The following is a 19,196-nucleotide window of genomic DNA, read 5'->3' as shown; positions in this document are numbered from 1 at the left end:
ATAGTCATAGAATCATAGAATGGTGGAGCTGGAAGAGACCACAAGGGCCATCCAGTCCAACCCCCTGCCATGCAGGAAATCCAAATCAAAGCATCCCTGACAGATGGCTATCCAGCCTCATGCTATGCTGAAAGGACATTGAATTGCTGTTTACAAGTTGTGGAGGAGGAGATTTCAACATTTCTTTCCTGGGTGGAGCTGGTGACTTCTGTTTGGTGGCCAAGTTTGTTTGGTCTCAGTGGATGTGTTGGAAAGGAAGAGCGCGGACAGATTAGATCTGTAGTTGCTCTGGTGCCTAGGTCCTATTGCACCATACACCTGATTGTACTCCAAGCAGAACTGAGAGATACCCAGCCAAGGCTGATCCTGTAGGGCAAGTAGAAAGTGGGTGTTATCCAAAGAACCCAAGCTGTTAGAGGCCATCTCCTTGTTTGGGAAATGCTTGAGTGGCAACATTTTAAGAGAGTAAGGCAATGGATCCTGCGTCTCTTTGATGCAAAATCTCAGGCACTGTTTGTTAAAGGCCATATTTAAGGCGACAACCACTGTTTCTTATTTATTAATTTCCGTTCTCCAGGGCTTCCCAATCTGCCTTCTCATTCCCATTGGGGTTGGGGAGTGAATGCCGCTGGGGTTGGGACCCTCAATGCCAGGCTTTACTGAGGAGGACCGCGCTTTGGGTGACTCAGAAGGTCACCTTGGCCTCATTCCCACTACCTTTTAAACTGGATCACAACTCAGTTTGAACCGGTTAAAATGACCCTGGTTCCCACTTAAATCGATTCACTGAAGTGATTTGGTGAGGGGAACCATGCACCAGACCCATTTAACCTGTGTCTTTTTCAACAAATCGATTCCGCACAAGTGTGAGCCACAAGCAGATCAGAATCTATTCCAATTTCCCTTCATTTTGAATCGATTCATTCATGAATGAGAACCACAAGTGGGTTATTTTGATGCCAGAAAATTACAGAAAATGTGATCGGGGCAAGTGTAGTGTAAACCATGATCCAATGTCGAATCGGTCCATTGATTCGATTCACACACCAATTTATCTGTAAGTGGGAATGAGGCCCTTATTACACAAAAGCCACAAGGCACAACCAAAGGCTCATTGTGCCCAATGCACAACCATGCACAAGCAAGCACAAATGCACAAATACGTACAAAGGGACCATATGTAGAACTCGGCTTTCACAAATTTCAACTGAATAGGCATGTTGTGTTGGGCTATAGCAACTTTGCATGCTGAGACCTTCTAGTAATGCATGTCTATGGTATTTTATTGCCCACTAACAACCCCTACTCATTGCCCCTCCTCATTTCCTGTTTACCCATGAGGACACCTAACCTTTTGTCCCAAGGAGAAGAAAGCAAGGATGAGTCGCCATTACTTACTACTTACCTACTAATCTGCTTGCCTGTGTCCGGAGCTGATGAAAGGATGCTCAGGCAGCATTCTTTCCTGAGATGCATGTAGACTACTTTTCTACCTCATTTTTCTTGCAACATGAAGCTAGACCTCTTCATACACATGATTTTGTAAGTAAACTTATTTCTTTTTTCACTTTTAACCAAGTGACAGTGTTTTTTATTGGGGACACGTGGCTGGGAGAGGAGTGGAGCTAGTGAGTTTTCCTGCTTGCCTCATATTCCGCTGCGTGAACCCTGCTAGTAAGATTAAACAATCTGGCTTACTTTCCTGAGTTTCTAACGATCCTCAAGAAAGAACTACATTTCCCAACATGTTGGGCATTGGCGGAAACTATGCTGCCTGATGCAGAATGGAAGTTGCATGGGCATGAGACGCTAACAGTATGCCCAGTGTGATGGAATCTATTTTAAGATATATTGGATTTTATATTGTATTTTATCTGTTATTGTAAGCTGCCTTGACCCTCCAGGAGAGGTGGCATATAAATAAAAAAATGTTGTTATTATTATTATTATTATTATTATTATTATTATGCCAGCCAGCAGATATTCTCACCTTGATGATCTGACGAAAGCCTTCCTCCCAACTCCAGCTTCTCCTCTCGTTTGAATAAGGACAAAGGGTGTGTTTTATGATGATGATGATGATGATTAAATCACACTACAGCCTGAATCCTATTGTTAGTCCAAAGTTAAAGTAGACCCATTAATTATGGGTTGACATACCATTCAGCCATTCATTCTATGGGTCTAGTTGGAACTAATGAGTAGCATTCAGGCCTCTGTGTGTTAATACTCATCCTGCCTGTTTCACCACCCAATGATTGCTTGTTAATGACCACCCTTAAGTTCATGATCACTGTTTATGCTTTCAGCACTGAGTTGCCTTCTGACTCTACTCATCGTCTTCCATTCACTCAGCCGTGTCAATAATAATTAGCCAAACGAAGCCGGGTTCCACGCATCCGATGAAGTGGGCTGTGATCAGTGGAAACAGGTTTTGGCTTGTAAAAATGTGGCTTGTTAAATTTATGTCATTTAAGAACTTTTAAATAGCTTTTTAACTTAAAACAAACATTCTCAAGGCGGCTTACAATGTAGAGCGGGCCCTTGGTATTTGCTGGGCTTTAGTTCCAGGACCTGCCATGGATACCAGAATCCATGGATGCTCAAGTCCCATTAAATACAACGCCATAGTAAAATGGCGTAACAATAAAACAAGACTAACCAGGAAAGTCAGGTACTTGTGAACACTTATTTAACAATAATACAAAAATGTACTAAACCATAAACTGTACGTGTTTACTACCATAATACAATTTCAAACATCCAGTGGAATAGTGAACTATATAAACCTGCTATAAAATGATCATATAGTAAAAACATTGTAAAGTAACCATAATGTGATGGACCTCATCTCTAAAACTTAACAAATCATCAAGGGAACAGTCAGAAATGAATAAAGTAATGTCCACAATTCAAATGTAAGTCCATTTTAAGAAGGTGTAAAGTTTGTGTAGTTTATGATGTAGGTGTTGTAGAACCTGAGTTCTGAAGATCCTACAGCTTGGAAAAAAACCTTGGAAATAACTATTTAGAAGAACATTAGGCTCCAAATCCTATGGCTTCAAGGAACTTGATGGTTGTTTCCAGAATCTTTTACAACCGTTTCAAAGGTCTTCATCAGTCCATTCTTTTATACTTCTTTCAGGTTACTAATATCTAATCCTGGAGATTTTTGTGTGTCTTTTCTCCCTTCAGCTCCTTCCAAAGTGAGTCATTTTGAGTACATACCCTACATTCCCCTGCCTTATAGTAAAATGGTGTCCCTTATATAAAGTGGCAAAATCAAGGTTTTCTTTTGGAAATGTATATATTTTTTAACATTTCCAAGCTGTGGATGGTTGAATCCATGGATTTAAAAAATCCACAGGGTTGACTGTAAAAATAGATGCAATAACATACAAATATCAAAAATAATAAAACAATAAAGCACATTAAAAGCAATTAATTTTTTAAAAAATCCAGTATAACAGCCTGGTCCTCCAGCACAAGTCTGTGGTCAACTGTTGTGGTGTTTTCTCTAGGAACCACGTCAAGGTCCTCCTGTGCAAACTCTGCTGGATGTTGACCATAGACTTACACTGGAAGACCTAGAGATTCCTAGAAAGAACGTACTAATAAAATCCCTGAATAACCAAATCCACAAAAGTCAAAGCCGCAAAGGTGGAGGGGCGACTGCATTTCAAAACCCCAACTGGACTTCTGGATACTTCCAATTTTGAAGGAGACCTCAGAGGATGCCAAGGCTAGAAAGCGGGCAGAAAGTGTTCCGTTGGTACAAACAGCACAATTGCCCAATTCTGGCCAGAAGTTGATGGATAAAACCAGAATATCAAACACACTTCACCAGTTAAGATCGGAGAGTCTCCAGTTTATGATGTGAAAAATCTTATGGAAATAAATAAAGGGACAGGTTTGGTTCTAGCTCATCTAAATTTTCACATATATTCTATGGACACATGTTAAGTCAATATGCAGAACATATGTGGTCCTGGATCAGACTACAGGGCTGTACATATGGGTGGCCCTGGATGGAGGCTGCGACAACTGCACACCGCAGCCTCTGGAGGGAGCAAAAAGAAGCCCCCAAAATGGGTTTCTTTTTGCATCCCTGGAAGGGGCATCATAAGTGCTGAGGGATGGCATCATGATGCCCCTTCCAGGCAGCACCGTTTGGGTGCTGCACCCAGTGTGGCATCATGGTGTGTTCCTTGTGGATGGGTGAGCACCATAATGGTGGCTGGGTGGCACGGTAAGGGCTTTGAGCATGCAGATGCTCAGCCCTTACCGTGAAACCAGGCCAGCACAAAGTGCCCATCTGTACAGCCCTATCTTAGCTTAGGAGCCCTGGTGGCGCAGTGGTTCAATGCCTGTCCTGCAGCCACTCATTCAAAACCATAAGTTTGCAAGTTCAATACCAGCAAAAGGGCTCAAGCTCGACTCAGGCTTGCATCCTTCCAAGGAGGTGGCTAAAGTGAGTCCCAGATTGTTGGGGACAACTGGCTTACACTTTGTAAACCGCTTAGGGGGTGCTTAAGTGCACTGATAAGCGGTATAGAAAGGTACTTGCTATTGCTATTGCTATTGCTATTGCTATTGCTATTGTTGAGGACCTTTCTTCCCATCAGAATCAACATTGTTAATTGGCCCAGGTGCTGAAATAATAGAGGCCTTGCAGATCACATTCCAGTGCTTGCGTTGGTTTGCTGGAAGGAAATGTGGTGCTGACTTGTTTTAAATAATTGCAGTGTCCAAAAGGCTGTAGGGAGGTAAACAGAGGCAAGCAGCAAATATCTCTGGGGAAGGCAAAATAGCCATTGGAGAGGTCATGGTGAGCGCTCTCAGATGCACTGGACAGACTCGAAGAGAAAGAAACGCAAAGGCAGGAGAATGCTGCTAGGACTGAGATGCTGGATGGCTCTGATTCCGCGACTGATTCTGCAATACCTGAAACAGCTGTGGTCCCACAGACATTACCCTCCGGGGCCTTTCCCGCTTCCTGCCATTGGAGGCCTCTGGAGGCTTGGGGTCAGGCTTTCTCCGGATACCTTCACTAAGGTAATGCCTTCTAACTCATTGGATCGTCTCAGAGCTTGTCTGCACAGGTTGTGTGCGTGTGTGTGTTGTGTGCCTTCAAGTTGCTTCTGACTTACAACAATTCAAAGGCGAAGCGATCATGGAGTTTTCTTGGCAAGATTTTTTCAGAGGAGGTTTCTCATTGCAGTAAGAATATGGAGGGACAAAGGCATAATGGACTAATGAGATAAGGGTTGAAAATTATTGTTGAAATGATTGTTCAGCAAACTTGTTGACATCATTTGGTTTGTTTGTATATAACATTTTTATTCCCTGATTTGATCTGAATGATAGATGATGAAGCACTATGGAAACATCTATACAATATGGATTGGGCACATCCCTATGGTAGTCCTCTCTGGTTACCAAGCAGTGAAAGAGGGCCTGGTTGACCACTCAGAAGACCTGGCAGACCGGCCACTGACCCCTTTCCTTGAAGCTTCCTTGAAAGGGAGGGGTAAGTTCTCATGAAAAGTAAATTGCTTAATTAATTACATACTGCACCTGGGCAATAATAATTAAACACAGAGATAAAGGATGGGGGACACCTGGCTTAAGGAGACTTATATATCTGAAAGGGATCTAGTAGTCCTAGGCAACCACAAGTTGAACATGAGTCAACGGTGCAATGCGGCAGCTAAAAAGGCCAATGCGATCAATGCATCAAAGAAAAGTATGCAGATCAAGGGAGGTAATAGTGCCACTCTATTAGGTCAGGCCTCACCTGGAATATTCCTGTGTCCAGTTCTGGCTACTAAAATCCGAGAAGGATGTTGAGGTGCAGGAACATGTCCAGAGGAGGACAACTCCCACCAAACTACAACTTCCACCAAACTACAACTCCCACCAAACTACAAATCCCAGGAGCCTTATTAAGTTTTGAAAGGGATCTAGGAGTCCAAGTACACCACAAGTTGAACATGAGTGAACAGTGTGATGCGGCAGCTAAAAAGGCCAATGTGATTTTAGGCTGCATCAATAGAAGTATAGTGTCTAGATCAAGAGAAGTAATAGTGCCACTGTATTCTGCTTTGGTCAGGCCCCACCTGGAATATTGTGTCCAGTTCTGGGCGCCACAATTCAAAAAGGACATTGAGAAACTGGAGCCATGTGTCCAAAGGAGGGCGACTAAAATGGTGAAGGGTCTGGAAACCATGAAGCCCTATGAGGAGAGACTGAGGGAACTGCTGGAGATGTTTAGCCTGGAGAAGAGAAGATTAAGAGGTGATATGATAGCCCTGTTTAAATATTTGAAGGGATGTCATATTGAGGAGGGAGCAAGCTTGTTTTCTGCTGCTCCAGAGAATAGGAGACAATGGAGCAATGGATGGAAGCTCCAGGAAAAGAGATTCTACCTCAACATTAGGAGGAACTTCCTGAGAGTAAGGGCTGTTCAACAGTGGAATAGCTTCCTTGCCAAGTGATGGCGTCTCCTTCTTTGGAGATTATACAACACGATCTATTGTCTACTCCGGTGTCTTCCATCCTATTTCTGTGCGTTTCATTTTTTCTTCCTGCCTAGGTGTAGGACCTTATATTTCTCTCTGTTGAAAGTCATCTTGTTAGCTTTCGCCCAGCCCTCTAATCTGTCAGTCATTTTGAATTTTAATCCTGTCCTCTGGGGAATTGGCTTTTCCTCCTAATTTGGTGTTAAAAAGAAAGAAAGAAAGAGAGAGAGAGAGAGAGAGAGAGAGAGAGAGAGAGAGAGAGAGAGACCACTGTTGTTGACAATGAAGAACGTCAGAAAAAATCCTACTCTGCTAATCTCAAGGGAATCCTGTCGAAAGTAAAAGGTCCAGTAACAACAAAAATCACCCAAAAATGATAGCTTTAATGGGTCAACCAAAATGCACACTATACTAAGCTTTCGAAGCTCCACTGGCTTCAGGCAAAGACGTCACAAGCCATACAGGCGAAAAAAGCTGAAGATGTTAACCATAGGCCTGTACTTTGCTGCCTTTCTTCTCAGATGGTACGTAACGGAGGGGCATCTCTTGCCGGCTGGACCTCCTCCTCCTCCTCCTCCTCCTCCTTCTGGCCATTGGGAGATTGTCAAAGTCCAGGAAATTTAACATCCATTTGCCACACAAAAGCAACATAAAAGTGTTCACCAACTACTTTAAAACAGAGTATTCTGGTTTCATGTTATTGCAGGAAGAGTGCCGCAAGGAGGCAGCAAAGTTCGCTTTACGTTACAAATAACTCCATCAAACCATTAGCGTCTGAACAACATCAGATTCCAGAAGTTGTGTTGCTATTGCCAGAAGCATGTGATTTCATACACTGTGCTAGAGTCCTGAAGTGATCCTAATGGTTAGCTCAAATGCAAGCTGGATCCATGCCGTCTGAAGGTACATCTACACTGTAGAAATAATGCAGTTTGACGCCACTTTCAGTGCTGTGCCTCCATCCTATGGGACCTGCATCCTATGGAGCAAATCTTGCCAAGAAAACCCCATGATAGAGTCACAGTAAGTTGGAAACGATTTGGAGGTTCATAATAACCACAAACAACCCTTTTATGGTGTGCTGCAGACAAAGATGAATGAAGCCAAAGCGTTCCTGGGCATCACTTCTTTAGCAAAAAAATTGGTAGCAGAATATTTTAATCTAACACAACAACTGCATCTACACAGCAGAATGAATACAGTCTTACTCGGCTCTAATGGGCTCAATGCTATGGAATTTGGGATCTGTAGCTTTGTGAGATATTTAGCCATCTCTGTCAGAGAGCTCTGGCAGCCCAACAAACTACAAATCCAAGGACTCCATAGGATGGAACCAAAATAGTTAAAGAGGTACAAAACCGCGTTAATTGTGCAGTGTGGCAGCAGCACTGGAAAGAATAGTTGTAGGTTCCTATACCAAGAGCAGTTCATATGTTCCAGCAAACAATATTTTGTTGTTGTTGTTGTGGGCCTTCAAGTCATTTGTGACTTATGATGACCCTAAATGCTATCATGGTGTTTTCTTGGCCAGATCTGTTCAAAGGAGGTTTGCCATTGCCTTCTCCTGAGGCTGAGAGAGTGTGACTTTCCCAAAGTCACCAGTAGGTTTTGTGGCTAAGTTGTGAATCGAACCCTGGTCTCCCAGTGTCCTGGTCCAACACTCAAACCACTAGGCCACACTGGCCCTTTATAACAACATGCGAAACAACTAGGAAAGCTAAGTGTTGTGTAGGTAAACAAAAAGATGTTGAACCTCCTAGATACCAGTTGAAAGCCCCTTCCAAAATGCATCCAGGGATTGTATTTTGTTTCAGCAGCCTCCACTTTCATTATGATTTCTATTTTGGTGGCCAAACTTAGCCAAGTACGCTTTTTTAACACACTGGAGGCAGCGGTGTCACAAAGGGGAAGAAGTGGTGCAGAAGTGGGGTGATACCCACCCGCTCAGTCCCTCCTCCCTTGCATTGATCCCGGTGCAACGCTTTCCATCCCCGTGCGCCACGCTCTGTCCCTACGCATGATGCTCACTATCCCAGCATGCCACTCCCCATCCCCATGCCATCCTCCCATGTTGCTCTCTATCAATCTATAGACATGAATTCCACCATATCTTTTACTATTATGTTGTTGTTGTTGTTGTTGTTGTTACTATTGTTGTTGTTGTGTACTTATATAGCGCCATAAATTTGCATGGCACTTTGCAGGCATCATCAATGCCAATGGTGTACAATCTAAAAATCACAAAATTAAACAAATTATGCAATTAAAATACAAAACTGTAAAAATGGATAATACATATATTAAAATCTAAATTATAAAACAATATTAAGCTAGAGTACCAAAGGCTTCTGAGAACAAGGATGTCTTTAATCTGGATTTAAAACTGGATAGAGAAGAGATAGAGCCTGTACAAAACAGCCATTAGGGCCAGCATGGGGACAGAGTGGGAGCATGGCGTCCGCCCAATGCATGCCCTGACTCCGCCCCCATGGTGGCATGATGCCATGTGCTGCACTACATGGCACTCCTCTGGCCACTTTTTGTGGCTCCTTTTTTGCACCGCGGAAAGGTCCAATAGGGCCGCGGCATGTAGTTGCCACGGCCCCAATCCGGCACTAAAAGGGGGAGCTGCAGGCCCCACTTAGGAACAGTCTGTTGAGCCTGATAGTCTGCCGATGTTCAGGGAAAGCAGTTCCAGGAGTATAGTGCATCAAGCAAAAAAGGATGAACCGGACTCAGGGAAGAAGAACCCATGGCTGGGGAAGAAGCCCTGAGCTTGCACCCCAAATCTGGAACAGGATGGTGAGATGAAAGAAGGACTGACAGGTAAGAAGGAATTCGGTTGTGTAAAGCTTTAAACGTTAGAGAAGAAGTTTGTACCGAATCCTAAAAGGAATGGGTCACCAGTGAAGAGATGCCAGAAGTGGGGTGACACGATCAAAGCAGAATGTGGGATGGCATTATGTGCCATCGGCTTTGACTTGTGGTTTTCCTCTGAATGAGAGACCTCCAAGAGCCCTAGTCATCAACTCAGGTTTTGCAAACTCAAGGCTGTAGTTTCCTTTTTCAAAAAATGAATCTTCCTGATACACAGTCGTCCTCTTTTCCTACTACCTTCCAATGCATTTACAAGCACTGTAGTTTCTTCTCCAGTCACACTGTTTCAAGACATGTCCAAAGTACAACAGCCTCAGTCCAGACATCTTGTCCTGCAGTGAGAGTTCAGTCTTGATTTGCTCTCGGACCCATTTGTTTGTCTTTTCGGTGGTCCCCATCTCTCCTCTTTTAACCCAAGTTGTGAATGTGGCACACTTTTCCCCTGACTTAAATTGTTGCGGCAATCATTTCTCACTGCTTTTCCTCAGGCATTATGTTTTCAAATGGACACACCTGGAAGCAGCAGAGACGGTTTGGGCAAGTGACCATGCGGAAGCTGGGCCTGGGGAAGAAGGGCATGGAGCACCAGATCGAAGAGGAGGCCCAGCAGTTGGTGGAGACTTTCGCGCGTGCAAAGGGTAGGTAATCTGAGCAGAAGCTGCTGCCATGCTTTCCACCAGGTTTATCCAGATGATTTCTAACTTATGGATTTTACATTATGAATTTTAAATGTGGATTGTTTTAGATGGGAATGACTTATTTATCCTTTTAATCTGTTGCATGTATTAATTAATGTGTTTTAATCGATGCTGTGTGTTGTTTATTTTTTGTTGTTTCCTGCCTCAATCCATGGAGAGAGGTGGGTCAGATGAATCATTATTGTTGTTGTTGTTGTTGTGGATGCCTGTCTCTATAAATCTTGGTGTGAAGAAGCTTGTTTTCTCCTTCAAAGGTGAAAACATGGAGAGTGGGTTCATGTGTACAAAGAATAAAGATTCCACCTAAATGTTAAGAATGTCTTGTTTGTAAGAGCTTCCCTATTTAAACATTGGGAGGTCATGTTGATGATGGAGAAAGCTTGTTTTCTGCTGCACCAGAGAATAGAACACAGAGCAATGGATGCAAGCTCCAGGAAAAGAGATTCCAACTCAACATTAAGAGGAACTTCCTGAGAGTAAAGGCTGTTCAGCAGTGGAACACACTCCTTTGAAGATTTCGGTGGAGTCTCCTTCCTTAGAGGTTTTTAACCAGAGGCTGGATGGCCATCTGTCGGGGATGCTTTGATTGTGAGTTCCTGCATGGCAGAAACGGGTTGGACAGGATCAGGGCCCTTGCGGTCTCTTCCAACTCTAGGATTCTATGATTCTTTTATACTGTGAGAGGAGAATGGATGGCCTAAAAGGATCATAGAATCCTAGAGTTGGAAGAGACTGCAAGGGCCATCCTGTCCAACCCCCTTCTTCTGCCATGCAGGAACTCACAATCAAAGCATCCCCGAAAGATGGCCATCCAGCCTCTGGTTAAAAACCTCTAAGGAAGGACACGCCAATACTCTCCAAGGCAATGTTTTCCACTGTCAAACAGCCCTTACTGTCAGAAAATTCTTCTCAATGTTGAGCTGGAATCTCTTTTCCTAGAGCTTGCATCCATTGCTCCATTGGGTCCTATTCTCTGGAACAGCAGAAAACAAGCTTGCTCTATCTTCAACATGCCATCCCTTCAAATATTTAAGCAGGGCTCTCATATCCCCTCTTAACCTTCTCTTCTCAGGCTAAACATCCCCAGCTCCCTCAGGCGTTCCTCATAGGGCTTCATGGTTTCAAGGTGGATGGTAATCTTTCAGGAGTGCTATGACTGGCAGGAGGTTGGACTGGAGGGCCCTTGGGGTCTCCTCCAACTCTATGATTCTAAATGCACTTCTGGCCACCAGCAAAGCCTGAGCATTTAGGTTTAGGGCTAGAATCCCTGAGTACTCTCAAACTGTGAACTGTCATTAATATGACGGTATGTAACCTCTTTTGCAGGGCAGCCACTTGATCCTTCAGCAGCCATCACCAAAGCAGTCTCCAATGTAATATGTGCTTTGGCTTTTGGATCTCAGTTTTCCACTGAGGATGAAAACATGCAGAAGCTGTTGGAAACACTTGACTTTGGCTTAAAATTTGGAGGAAGCTTCTTTCATGCTGTGAGTGCACTTCTTCTTTCCTCCCAAAAGGTCTGGCTTCTCAACTTTTGGTCCTCCAGATGTTTTGGACATCATCTCCCAAAGCCGGACATCATTGGCCATAATGATGAAGACTTTTGGGTGCTGACCTGGAAAACAGTTGGAGGATCAAAGGATGAGATTGAGAGTCCCTGCTCTAAATAATGCCATTTTCCGGTTCTCATTCAGTAAAATGTCTGAGCTGAATCCTGTTGCATTGTTCCTTCAGCTGTATGAATTGTTCCCATGGATTATGAAGCATCTCCCTGGCCCTCATAAGGCAGCACTGTCTGCCCTGGACATGGTGGTTTCGCTTGTGAAGAAGGAGGTGAAGAAGCATAAGGAGCAACAGTCCCTCCATGAACCACAGGATTTCATTGACTTCTACCTACTCCAGATGGAGAAAGTAAGTACAATGGTCCCTCCATATTCGCTGGGGTTAGGGATAAAGGGCCTGAGTGTGCAGCGTGGATTGTATGCCGCATAGAAATCAATAGTACTTTTGCAACTGAAGCAACAATTATGTGTCATTCTAGGTTACAGAAAGGAACTGCTATAGTGAGTTCCAGTCAAAATGTCTCTTTTCAGATGTTCCTTATTTTCTCTGTACCTGATACAAAATGGGCCCACACTTCTTTTTATCATAGGGTTATAGCCATGGCTAACAATTGGCATCTATATTCCAAATGGGGCATTGCACTAATGCACAAAACTGCTACAGAAGCAGTTGCACTTTCTCAGAGGTCGCGGAAGTGCAGACAATTGATACACTAGCACACGCACACACACACACACACACACACACAGAGCTGTCACACTTTTGACTGGTTGGGTGGGGAGTTATTTGGCATACAGTATATGTGTGTAAAAGGAACCATGTTTGTTCTCATCAACAAACAACAAGGTGATGTGGCCATGTTCTAGAAGAGTTCCTTCCTAACGTTTTGCCAGCATCTGCGGCTGAAATCTTCAGAGAATGCGTTCTCTGAAGATGCCAGCCACAGATTCTGGCAAAACGTCAGGAAGAAACTCTTCTAGAACATGGCCACAGAGCCCGAAAACCCCACAAAAATCTATGGCTGCCGGCCATGAAAGCCTTCGACTTCACAAACAAGGTGATGCATTGCAATGTATTATAAACACATTGGCCAGGAACCTGGTGTTATCAGATACCTAAGTAAGCTCCCTTGCATATTCGATTGTACTTTTGTACCCTTGTGCAATGGATGTCTTCAGTGCGTAGTTGGGTAAGTAGAACGTTACAGTCACACGGTCTTTCCTGGCGCATAAATATCCATCAGTGCCTTCAATGTATCACTTGACTTAGCTGAATTGCAGAAACAGCCATTGTCAATTCTTCAAAGAAGGCATGTTGTCCGAAACACAATAAGTTGCAAAATGTATTTGGAGTACAGGTGGTGTGGTGCAACCACTGCGGAGCTATGTTTGTGCAGATTTGCACTATGAAAGCATGGCGTAGGTCCTTAGCCATTTCCCTTTTTAAATTCTCATTAACAGAGTAGTAATGACCTCCACACGACGTACGATGAAGAAAACCTGGCTGAGTGTATCATTGAGTTCTTTGGGGCTGGGACAGAGACCACCGCTACCACTTTAAGGTGGGCACTACTTCTGATGGCAGCTCATCCAGATATCCAAGGTAAAGAAAGGTTGTGGAAATGATTTGTTAAAAGACTTTCCCCCTCGTCTGCTTGACGCATGCTCTTTCACCCCGGCCCTCACCAGTTTAATTGTTAGTCAGGGTTTTTCATCTTTATCAAAGGGTTGGATGAAGGAATAGGGGGCTTGCTTATCAAATTTGCAGATGATACCAAATTAGGAAAAGTAGCAAATACTCCAGAGGACAGGATCTGAATTCAAAATTATTTTAACAGATGAGAGAGATGGGCCAAAACTAACAAAATGAATTTCAACAGGGAGAAATGTAAGATACTACACATAAGCAGAAAAAATAAAAGGCTTGGGGACACATGGCTCGGCAATAGTATATGCACAAGGGATCTAGGAGTCCAAGTAGACCACAAGATAAACTTGAGTCAAGAGTGCAATGTGGCAGCTAAAAAGGCCAATGCAATTTTAGGTTGCATCAATAGAAGTATAGTGTCTAGATCAAGGGAAGTAATAGTGCCACTGTATTCTGCTCTGGTCTGGCCTCATCTGGAATAACCCTGTGTCCAGTTCTGGGCAAAACAAACTGAAAAGGATATTGAGAAACTGGAGCCATGTGTCCAAAGGAGAGCAACTAAAATGGTGAAGGGTCTGGAAACCATGAAGCCCTATGAGGAAGAACTTAGGGAGCTGGGGATGTTTAGTCTGGAGAAGAGAAGGGAAAGAGGTGATATGATATGAGCCCTGTTTAAATATCTGAAGGGATGCCATATTGAGGAGGGAGCAAGCTTGTTTGCTGCTGCTTCAAAGAACAGGACCCAGAACAATGGTCTCAAACGTGTTTTTATTGTGGTTTTAATGTTTGTAATTTTATATTGTTTTATGTGAAGTTTTAATTGTTTAATTGTAACAAGTTTTGAATGTGTTTTTGTTTGTGAGCTGCCTTGAGCCCCTTCTAGGAGAAAGGTGACATGACAGGAAAAGAAATTCTACCTCATCATGAGGAAGAATTTGCTGATTGTAATTGCTCTTTGACAGTGGAAGATGCTGCTGCCTTGGAGGGTGGCGGAGTGTCCTTCCTTGGAGCTCTTTAAAGAGAGGCTGCATGGCCATCTCTTGCAGAGGACGCTTTGATAGAGAGTTCCTGCATGGCAGAATAAAGGGGTTGGACTGGATCAGGGCCCTCCTTGGGATCTCTTCCAGTTCTCTGATTCTGTGACTCAATGGAGCTATGTGGAATAATTGCAAACCTTCAGGGTGGAAAGACAATATCTTAAATGAAGCTCTCTTGCCCATCATTTACCACAGGTAAAATCCAGAAGGAGATGGAAGATGTTTTTGGTGCTTCTTGTTCAATCTGCTATCAAGATCGGAAGAAGCTGCCTTATACCAATGCTGCGATTCATGAGATCCAGCGTTCAAGATACGTCTTTTTATCAGGAGTTCCCAGACAAAATGTGAAGGATGTGACCATATGCGGATTACTCATTCCTAAGGTACAGACTGGGCTTTCTGTATTTCATGACCATTTCAGACTCAGGGCTACATTTTTCAGAACATGGAAAAACTAGTTTTCTGGACTAATCATGGTGGAATCCTACATTGTGGTCGTGAAGATGTAAATCTACACTCCCATAGAAACAGGGTAGTCATGCTACACCTCCCTTCTGCAGAATATCAAAATAGCACTACCAGTTGTGCATTTGTCACTGAGCTTGCTTGTTGCTCTGGAAGTGAAAATGTGCAATGGCTGTTTTTGTAATCCCAATGGATCAACTGATATACTAAAGCTACTGAGGAGTAGCTATGAACCATCCAGGAATGCACATCTGCTTGTGCAACAGTTACAGAACCGGGACCTCAATACGGACTTTATACAGTGGCCAAAAAACACATGCAACCACATGTGCAAGAGAACTTAGGTGTCCAGCTACCACCCATTCATGAGCCAAATTGTGATGACTGATGGCAGGGAGACCAGTGGGGTCCGGTTATAACTCTTCTCACGCTGTAACTTGCTGGTCCAAAGGGGCTGGACATATCATCCTTCTGTGTCCTGCTGACTGGCACCATGAGCCTCCTTTGGTTGGCTGCCTGACTTTTAAGTAGGGTATTAAGGGGTTGGGTTAGAAAGCTGGACCAAAACTAGCAAAATGAATATCAACAGGGAGAATTGTAAGGTACTGCACTTAGGCAGAAAAATGCACAGATATAGGATTATGGGGGACATCTGTCTTAAGGAGATGTTGGAGGATATCACACGACTGAAATTGGAAGTATAATCCAGTGTCATTCTGAACGCAATCATGCATATTCACGTTATTGAGCGAAAGTTACCACACGTGATCACTGGCAGTCTGAACACACTCCAAACACAATCACGCATCAATGCACAGTTAAGTAAATTCAGTGAATTAGTGAAGTCACAAACCCTATCCCTAGGCAACTCCACACTCAGTGTGCTGTTGTTTGGTAAGATGTACATGTCTCCTTTGGTCCTGTTCCCCACCCCCCCCAAATCTGGAAGGGAGGTTTCCCATGAACCCATGCTGCACTTCCGCTTCCATTTTGCTTCCGCTTGTCCTTCAGCATTGCTGAGGGGGGCTGCTGCCTGCCAATGAAGAGGCATGGACTGGGAGCTATGGGATAACCATTATATTCACATTTTAATGTGACAAGAGTGAATCAATGCTTCTTCCCGACCCCCCCCCCCAAACTCTTTTGTAAATTGTGGGGTTCCTTGGTTCCTCTCTCTCACTCGCCTAAACATGCTATGCTCCAGTCATCTGGAGTCTCACTGAGCATGCGCAAGGGGGCCAATGCACAATGAAGAACCCACCAATGTGATGGCTTACTTTGCACAGAATCTGGGTTGCGTTCGGGGAGGCCATAACTGCTAATTTAAGGTGTGATAAGGAATCACGTAATTGCGTGAATTTTCAAATTGACCTCACTATCTTCTCTTTCGAAATTGAGAGCCTCTCGTCCCGTTTTTTAAACTCCTTATCCATGTGAAAGGGATCTAGGAGTCCTAGAAGACCACAAGTTGAACATGAGTCAACAGTGCGATGCGACAGCTGAAAAGGCCAATGCGATTTTAGGCTGCATCAATAGAAATATAGTGTCTAGATCAAGGGAAGTAATAATGCCACTCTATTCTGCTTTGGTCAGGCCCCACCTGGAATATTGTGTCCAGTTCTGGGCACCACAATTCAAAAAGGACATTGAGAAACTGGAGCCATGTGTCCAAAGGAGGGGGACTAAAATGATGGAACATTTGGAAACCATGGCCTGGAGCAACTTAGCGATCTGGGTATATTTAGCCTGGAGAAGAGAAGGTTAAGAGGTTGACATGACAGCTCTGTTTAAATACTTGAAGGGGTGTCATATTGAGGAGGGAACAAGCTTCTTTTCTGCTGCTCCAGAGACTAGAACCCGGAGCAATGGATGCAAACTACAGGAAAAGAGATTCCACCTCAACATTAGGAGGAACTTCCTGACAGTAAGGGCTGTTCAACAGTGGAACACACTCCCTTCAATAGTGGTGGAGTCTCCTTCTTTGGAGGTCTTTAAATGGAGGCTGGATGGCCATCTGTCAATGAGGATGCTTCGATGGAGAGTTCCTGCATGGCAGAAGAAGGGGGTTGGACTGGATCAGGGCCCTTGGGGGTCTCTTCCAGCTCTAGGATTCTACGATTGTAGCTTATCTCCCATGCAGTGTTTTAGTTCCTTTAAAAAAAAAAACACAACACAGACAGGTCTAGGAGAAAAGTGTTCACAAAGTAAAACATAAAAATAGTTTTAATGTCTAAAATATTCTGATGATGCAATGACAAAGAATTCCCTGACATACAAAATAAGCAGTGTATAAACAGTGCAAATGCATTAAAGACAAGGGGTATTAAAACATCCAAAAAGCATTAGAAGCAAAAAGTATCAAACATCGAGATGAGTTTCGACAAAAGACTTCCTCAGTGATAAAGCAAAGCAAACAACACAACCACAGAAACACTGACAGGATAATATTGCGACTAAAATAACGGCTATGGTCATACAGCAGATAAAAGATAGTATTGCTGATACTTATTATTCAATGTCAAACGTTGAACAACATGATTTGAGTGTCGGACTAGTACTCTGGGTGAACAAGGTTCAAATCCCAGTTGAGCCATGGAAACCCACTGGTGACTTTGGGTGAGTTACACACTCTCTCAGCCTCAGAGGAAGGACAGATTAACCCCCTCAATAGATCTGGCCATGAAAACCCCACAATAGATTCACCTTTGGGTCACCTTAAATCAGAAATGACTCGAAGGCACATAATAACAAACAAGGTTAAATCTTATTAGCTTATTTACAATCTTCCCAATAACACACAGACCAAACTCCAATGGTTAGCCCCAGAGATTGTTGAACCAGATGCTGAACTGTGCCTCCTTGACTTTGCACACCCAATTAATTCAATTGGTCTCCTTTGTTAGGACTGACACTTTGCTACAAAGTGCATGAATTATTGCATAATGTATAATATGATGGTATGCTGTGCATATTCAGTATTTATTAAGGAAAACCGAGTATTAGAATCTAGAAAGAAGTCCATCTACTATACATCTAGCAATCTTGGGGGAAGGATCAGCTGCACCCCACATCCCTGGATTTTACAGTCTGCATTGAAACTGCAACCGCTTTGAATGAAAGTCAAAGAGACTAGTCCAAAAAACTTTTGGAATTTGGATTATGGCTCTCTTATGTCGCCTGTTATTTAAGCTTGAGAGACAACAAAGTTTGCCTAAGATTCATCTTGCTTAGTAGGAGACACAACTGAAGTGTTCCTGGTGTGTTTTGAACCAATTCCTTCTTTCTTCCAGGGCACCTTTATAATGCCAGATCTGCGCTCCGTTCTTCTTGATCCAGAGCAATGGGAGACCCCAGAAAAGTTCAACCCACACCATTTTTTGGACAAGGATGGGAATTTTTTGGCAAGAGAAGAGTTTCTTGCTTTTGGTGAAGGTAAATACAGAAGAAATTTATAATTATATTTACAGGAGTGGAACAGAAGGCAACAGGAAGAGAACGGAACGGTTGAAAACGCATATTATCACATGGGAGAACGCAGCCAGGAGTCCCCAATCCGTTCCCCATCCGTCCCACAGCAGCCGGTTTTGAAGAACTGTTCAGAATCGCTTTTCAAAATTGGCTGCTGTGGGACGGATGGGGAACAGATTGGAGACGCCCGGCGGCATCAGTGGTGTTCTTCCATGCGATGATATGCGTTCCCCCCGCTCCCTTCCATTTCGCTCCGTTCCCGTTCTGCATGCCCCATGTGATAAGCTTAATTGTTTTCCATTAGAACCAAAAACAAGGTTTAGAAAATGACTTTTGAAGGGAGTACAGATCCTAAAATTCACCAGCCAAGGTCTCTGGGGGCCTCTGGGAATTGTAACTTTCCCAAGATTTGGCCAAAACCTGTTCCTTGCTGGGGCCTACACCTGCAAAGTAGTTGGACATAGGCTGTTGTTACTCACTGGTACTCACTCTCCCATGTTCGTGCACAGGTTCCCGGGTGTGTTTGGGGGAGCAGCTGGCAAGAATCGAAATCTTCCTCTTCTTCACCAGTTTGCTGAGGTCCTTCAGCTTCCAGCTGCCACCAGGAGTGGGAAAGATCAACACAAAGCCTGCGGTTGGGTTGACAATGCACCCCCATCCTTACAAACTCTGTGCCGTTCCCCGCTGCAATGCGCTGTAACCCTTGGAAGGGATTACCGCCACTTATTTATTGCTGTACATTTCTACATCATTGCTTTGCCCTTTCATCCAACATTCACCTTTGGTTGCTCTCCTAGAAGTTGCAAACTCTAGCAGAACTTGAAGCGGATCTCGCTTGAAACTTTAACCCTTCTAGCATCAAAGGCTGGTCTCTCTTTTTTGTTCAGAAATGAGGTTATGTCTTTAATATGCTTTTAAAA

The 19,196-nt window shown here is 43.6% G+C and overlaps 1 protein-coding gene across 3 annotated transcripts; it reads left to right on the top strand.

Annotated features, from left to right (window-relative positions):
• The first annotated feature begins 1,610 nt into the window (after positions 1–1,610).
• On the top strand, positions 1,611–18,976 carry LOC149317846 (cytochrome P450 2J2-like). 3 transcript variants are annotated; one of them, XM_089507331.1, is made up of 10 exons: positions 1,611–1,648; positions 4,929–5,055; positions 5,368–5,530; positions 9,887–10,036; positions 11,423–11,583; positions 11,831–12,007; positions 13,120–13,261; positions 14,539–14,726; positions 18,099–18,240; positions 18,786–18,976. In XM_089507331.1, exons 3-10 carry the CDS (start codon positions 5,368–5,370, stop codon positions 18,974–18,976), a joined length of 1,314 nt encoding a protein of 437 aa, XP_089363457.1. In that variant the 5' UTR covers positions 1,611–1,648; positions 4,929–5,055. The 3 variants fall into 3 exon arrangements, with proteins under 3 accessions (XP_089363457.1, XP_089363465.1, XP_089363451.1); XM_089507339.1 differs by lacking the exon at positions 1,611–1,648 and adding an exon at positions 2,327–2,345 and having other exon boundaries at positions 4,931–5,055; XM_089507325.1 differs by lacking the exon at positions 1,611–1,648 and having other exon boundaries at positions 4,888–5,055.
• Positions 18,977–19,196: the final 220 nt, after the last annotated feature.

Source organism: Sceloporus occidentalis, unplaced genomic scaffold (genome assembly GCF_023333645.1).
Source record: "Sceloporus occidentalis isolate IW3139 unplaced genomic scaffold, rSceOcc1.0.p SCAF_2, whole genome shotgun sequence".
In the NCBI taxonomy this organism is placed as follows: domain Eukaryota; kingdom Metazoa; phylum Chordata; class Lepidosauria; order Squamata; family Phrynosomatidae; genus Sceloporus; species Sceloporus occidentalis.
Note: the sequence above shows the minus strand (reverse complement) of the source record. Positions and strands in the feature narration are given on the sequence as shown.